At 35.8% G+C, this 6,130-nt stretch overlaps 1 protein-coding gene across 1 annotated transcript; it reads right to left on the bottom strand.

Annotated features, from left to right (window-relative positions):
- Positions 1-909: 909 nt before the first annotated feature.
- Positions 910-1,836, bottom strand: LOC102820651 (olfactory receptor 140-like). Its single transcript, XM_006865118.1, has one exon. The coding sequence runs from the start codon at positions 1,834-1,836 to the stop codon at positions 910-912; it is 927 nt and encodes a 308-aa protein (XP_006865180.1).
- Between the last annotated feature and the right edge of the window lie 4,294 nt (positions 1,837-6,130).

Raw genomic sequence — 6,130 nt, 5'->3', positions numbered from 1 at the left:
AAGTTAATAAACCGTTTTAGCTTACATTTGCTTCAATGTATAATGGAAATATAGTAGTGAAACTACCAATTTAGTACATATATGAAATCATCTAACATTTATATTATGTAAGCATCACATCTATGGAGCAATAACTTTGGAAACTTAGCATATGTCTTTGTGTTTAGATTTAATTTAAAAACAAAACATTCACCTTCTTTGCTTTAAATGGCTCCTCAAATCTTGGTAAGAAAATAAAATCCTTTATAGTCATGAAAAGCTATGAATCATAAAAATATTTGAGAAAATAGGACCAAATTAAGGGTAAATTAAAATTTTTCTGGGTTATATTTTATACTAAAAATATTAGAGACAGGATATCAACTGTTTCTTTCATTGTGTCTCTTTTTTCTTGGTATATTAGTGGTGAACAACAGATAATTGTCTTTTTTTTTTTTCATTCCCAACTATCCACCCTGCCCCCTGTATATCTATTTAAGAAATTGTTTCCTCTAATTTGTTTACTGCAGGAAAAGTTAAAAATACAAAAGTAAAAGAAGTTCTGAGACCAAGGTCCTGTGGAAAAGACAATTCCATCCAAATAACATACATATGAAGAATTTAGTAAAATAGTTAATGAGACAGGAACAAATCATACCTTCTGGTCAGCGACTAGGAAACTGCAGTTCTTTCTAGGGTGCATATCCTGAATGGAGGTGTACTATGTACTGAAGCCTTAATACAGTACATGAAGAACTACAAAAATCACCTCACAAAGGGTTTAAATACTATTCAATGTTCAATAAATGCTAGTTTCTGGGCCTTTTATTGGTCAATGATTTGCAAAACTTAAATTTTTTTTTCACAGCTTACCACAAATAGGATTCTTCCTGTTGCTTTACACGACCACGTTTTAGAATAATGTGTAGTTTAAGTTACCCTAGTCTTCATCAAACTCTTCATGGCATTTTTCACCTCTGTGTTTCTCACTGTGTAAATGATAGGATTTAACATAGGGGTGAGGATTGCAAAAAGCACAGTCACCAACTTGTCCACTGGGTAAGTGGCCACAGGACGCATGTATGTGAATATGCAGGGCACAAAGAAGAGTACAACTACAGTAAAATGGGAGCCACAAGTGGAGAGGGCTTTGCGCCTCCCTTCAGAGCCATGGGATTTAAGGGAGCGCAGGATGACTATGTATGAAATGAGTAACATCGAAAAAATGAGCAAACACATGGCCCCACTGTTGGCAGCCACCACCATTCCAAGCAGGTAGGTGTCTCTGCAGGCAAGCTTCAGCAGTGGGAAAAGGTCACACATAAAGTGGTCAATAATATTGGGGCCACAGAAGGACAAGTTGATCATGAAGAGAATCTGTATTGTAGCATGAACGATCCCGCCAATCCAGGCCACGACTACTAGAAGGCGGCAGAGCCCTGGTCGCATGATGGTGGTGTAGTGCAGGGGTTTGCAGATGGCCACATAGCGGTCATAAGCCATAATAATGAGGAGAATGATTTCTGATCCTCCCAGGAAGTGCTCCACAAAGAGCTGAGTCAGGCAGCCACCCAAGGAAATGGTTCTTCTCTGAAGGAACAGGTCAATGATCATTTTGGGGGTGGTGACACAGGTGTAGGAAGCATCTATAAAGGACAAGTAGGTGAGAAAAAAATACATTGGAGCCGAAAGTGTGGGGCTGAGGGAGATGGTGATGACAATGAGCAGATTGGCGAAGATGGTAAACAGGAAAATGAACAAGAAGACAATGAAAAGTATTTTCTGCAAATGTGGATTCTGTGTGAGTCCCAAGAGAACAAATTCAGTCACATTATTGGGCGACATGAGACCATCCATTTAGTGAATGATGCCTTCCTGGGAAATGAATTACCTGCAAAAGGATAAAGCAAGATTTCTAATTAATCTTGAAAAGAGTATAGTTTGAATTTCATATAATAGGAAGGGGGTTGTTGCCATAATTATGTAGTATATCCTCGGTACTTTTCACCAGAGTGATTAATTCAATGATTCCTTCCAGCTTCCTCCATGGACTTTTTCCTTATTTTCAGACACCTAGTACCTGTACCTGTCACCTATATGGCATCTTCTATAGGACAACATTTGATGTGTAATTTACTGAGAAAATACCTGACAATATACATGAGGAGAGCTAAACTCTTATCCTGTGTCTACCTCCATATGACTTTGAGCCTTCCTCTATGATTCTGAGCTCTCCTTCTGTCCTGTGAGCTTAGTAATTTTGCGAAAATGTATTTTGGAAACTTCTAAGTATTGTACACAAATAAGAGTATTCCTTCTTCCAGGAGAATTTTCATTTATTGCCACCAGCTCTAAGTGTGGAATGAAAGACATTGTCTCCTGGTCAAAAAACCATCTATCAGAAACGTCATATTTTGAAAATGTGTAAGTAGTTGGAAACACCCTCCCTGACACCAACCATAACATATATACCCTTCATATATGTTTCATTACTGTGACTCATCCAGAGTTTGGCATGGTTTCCACAGTGTCTGACACAACTGATAAAAAAATACTTAGTGAATTGATATATTTTCTACATATTCACCAGAATATGCATTTGTTTTCCCAGTCCATAAATCTAAGGTCTGAAGTGTTCTGCATCTTCCAATCTGTTTATAATTAATCTCTACTTTATGAGAAACAAATAGATTTTTGGAAGGAGTCTGCATTTCAGTATAATAGTTTCTAGCATGTTTTGTAGGATTAGTCTGAAAATATTCGTTACTTCGTCATTTAACTTCCAAGATGATTATAATGTTCATTAACTAATATTGTTTATTTAGTGAAATTAAATTCCACATACAATTAAACTTACTTCCACTCAGTAAATATATAGCCATAGAATGGAATTAATTTTTTTGTTGTTGTTTAATTAAACTTCTTGGACAGCCCACAAAGATCTATTCAGCAACCCAAACCATGACCATCGAGTTGATTTCATATTATAGCAACATTATAGGACAGAGGAGAACTGCTCCCTATGAACAGAATTGTAAATCTTAATGAAAACAGACTTTCAGCTCTCTTCCACAAAGCAGCTTCTGGTTCAAACCACCAACCTTGCAGTTCAAAGCCCAATGCCTAACCCACAAAGCTACCAGGGCTCCTTTTATCAAGCAAAGGGCACACTGTTTTTTTAAAGTTTTAAAAATAAACATTTAACTTGGAGAACAGAAACAAATATATTGCTAGTAAGATTAATGAAATACTGTATATGTATGCATACAAGCAGACATATATACACACACACTTATACATATAAACATATAAAACCTATTTTATTCTTTATAAAAGTGAATCACTTTGTCTTTTTTTATGCAATAATACTTTTAATAGTAATAAACCTTACAGAAAAAACATTTTTAAGTGAAAAAGTATCATGTACAAATATGTTCAGCACAATTATCATTAATGTTGTTATTGTGGTTGTTGAGTCAGTTCTGACCCATAGCAATTCTGTATATGGTTTCTGCGCAGCAGCTGGTGAACTTGAACCTCCAACCTGGTTGATTCACAGCGATTTTGCAGTAGAATGCATTAACTCTACAGTGCCATACCAGGACTCCAAATTATAGTTAATGGTAATGGAAAAAAGAAAAAAAAAAAAGTTCAGCATTAGAAAAATGGCAAAGTAAACCAGCATGCATCTCTTGGAATGGTGAATAATTTTTAAGAGAAAATTTTTAAAAATTGTGTAATGATAAGAAAACACCTATCTTATTATACTAAGCGGGACAATTTGTATGCAAATTGAACATATAATTTTATTTTAACTAATTTAAAGCTATTTCAGTAGAAAAAAATAAGTAATTTGAAATGTTATTATTTGGTGTGATGGTATTAGAGTCTACCTTTCTTAATGCTTGGAGATGTAAAAGCCTCAGAATGCGTGATGGGTTGCAAGGTGACTGTATGCTTTTTAAGATGCATTTAAAACTGAAATTCTATAATTCTATGCTTTCCTCAAAAAAATTAAAATCTCACCTATGACCTTATTTGACACAGGTCCATGCCCAGGGCCCCAGGCTGTTGTTAAGTCACCCAGATAGAAATAAATAAAAGTGCAAGATTTAAAATACCAAAAGTGCAGCTACAATAAGTCTCTTTTTTATTTATAAATGGCAGCTTTGGATAATGCCTTTCTCTTGAGCCTTAAAAGTGTTACTGCGTCTCCTGTTTGTAGGCCACTTCTATGAAGTTTCTTAGCTGTGGCTAATGAGACCTCAAGGGGATTTCACCATTGTTAGCAGAACTTGCCAACCACCCAATTAGTTCCAGTGATCTAACTGAACATCAGAGGAGAACTTTCATAGCAATTCATATTTCATTTTTAATTCCTTCTGATAGGGACAGACTAGGGATACCCTGAGTCCTCCTCCTCCTTTGGCCCAAGAGAGACCGCTTAGGAGCAAGGAGAAAGAAATGAGGACCTGAGACCGTGAATAGAGACAAATAACATCAGCTTGAGAAAAACAATCGCTAAAGGAAATAACCTAGTGAAGCAATCTAAAAGGCCTAACCACCAAACAGAGTCAGTCCACAAAAATAACACGAGAAACACACAAACACAAAGGATACAGAAGGGGGTAGCACTCCATTTATCAGATGCCCGCACCCCCTTACTAAAAATCAAATAAATATTACTCCCCTTTATTAAGACGTAATCAGTGAGGGGTGGCACAAACCTGCCCCTGAGGGAGGACATCTTAGGACCAGGAAGAGAAAACTATACTTAATCCATATGTCCTGATTCCACAGAGCCTTGTCCACTTGCAGAGACAGACCCATTCTCTCTTTAAAATGTACTTTCATTTCTGAATAAACGCGTATTGTATGTGTGTAATTGAGTAACATGAAGTCTGTGAGGCTGATTCTTCAGACTCCTATGAGAGGGGACCAGGGTAAACATGACTTTTCATAAAAAAATCAACATGTGAAGAGGAAAAATGTACCGATTACTTACAAATTGGATTCCTGGTGTGGTGCTATAGAATCAGCACTGAACTGTGAACCACAAGGTGGACAGTTCAAACCCACCAGCTGTTCCTTGGAAACCCGATACAGGTTCACTATGAGTCAGAACTGACTCTACAGCCCTAAACAACAACAGCAACACTTACAAATTAACTGAGAGGCACTAAGAATTTGAAAATTTGATAGAAAATTAGCGTGGCATGCATTTTTATGATGTTTGGCAATATGTAAACATGTATGCAACTAATATACTTTTCAATTCTTTTCTATTGTATTTTGTTTCTTTAACAAACTGCCTTTATGTGGACTACAATTTTTTAGTATTAAGAATTCAGGTATACAGGAAGAGATAGAAATGATCTCTTCAGTCTGAGTAAATTGCTCAGTACTTCCTCATAGCAGTTGATTCTCACTGTGATTCTGGAATTAGACTAACATAATAATGATGAAAACAGCTTCATTTCTTGAATTATTTATACACAGAAGTAATTTATACATAGAGACATTTTCTGTAGTCTTTTAAATTTAGTCAGACACTATGCCTATGGAATGGGAACGACACAAGCATAAATATCCCCATTTATTTGCAAAGACAACTAAGACAAAGAATCAGCAAATTGCCAAGGTCAAAGAAGAAATCAACCCTTCTGAATCCTAGGACAGGATTCTTATCCTTAGATTATTGGTTAGTGTCATGATACATTTATGTTGCCATTGATTTTGAGTGCATTACAACTCATTTATTAAAAATGCTAATGTGTAAAAATTAATTTTTTAAAACAGATGTAACAAACTGAATTCAACTCAATTCAGAAATATTCTTACATGGTTTCACATCTATTCACCAATGTTCAAGTATGCTGTTTTAAATAAGAGGAAAACTAAGTTGTGCATAACTGCTGAATTGGTCCAAGAGAGTGCAGACATTGTGAACAACATGTGTCATGGGAGAACAAACAATTTAAGAACGTTGTCTGTGACCACATAACTAAACTTAGCTTGACTAAATACTTGAATATTCTACTGTTTGTCATGGCAGATGCTCATGTTTGAAGACAGTTTAAAACAATCAAAGAATTATAATGAATATAGGTTTTCATCTATGAAACTGTCTTCAACTTTGTCTTTCAACTCT

This window comes from Chrysochloris asiatica, unplaced genomic scaffold (assembly GCF_000296735.1).
Source record: "Chrysochloris asiatica unplaced genomic scaffold, ChrAsi1.0 scaffold00075, whole genome shotgun sequence".
NCBI lineage: Eukaryota > Metazoa > Chordata > Mammalia > Afrosoricida > Chrysochloridae > Chrysochloris > Chrysochloris asiatica.
This window is presented reverse-complemented; position numbering and strand designations above follow the sequence as displayed.

Bases quoted from the DNA above. Each gene is read 5' to 3' on its own strand.
- LOC102820651 (XM_006865118.1), bottom strand. From the start codon at position 1,836: ATGGATGGTCTCATGTCGCCCAATAATGTGACTGAATTTGTTCTCTTG.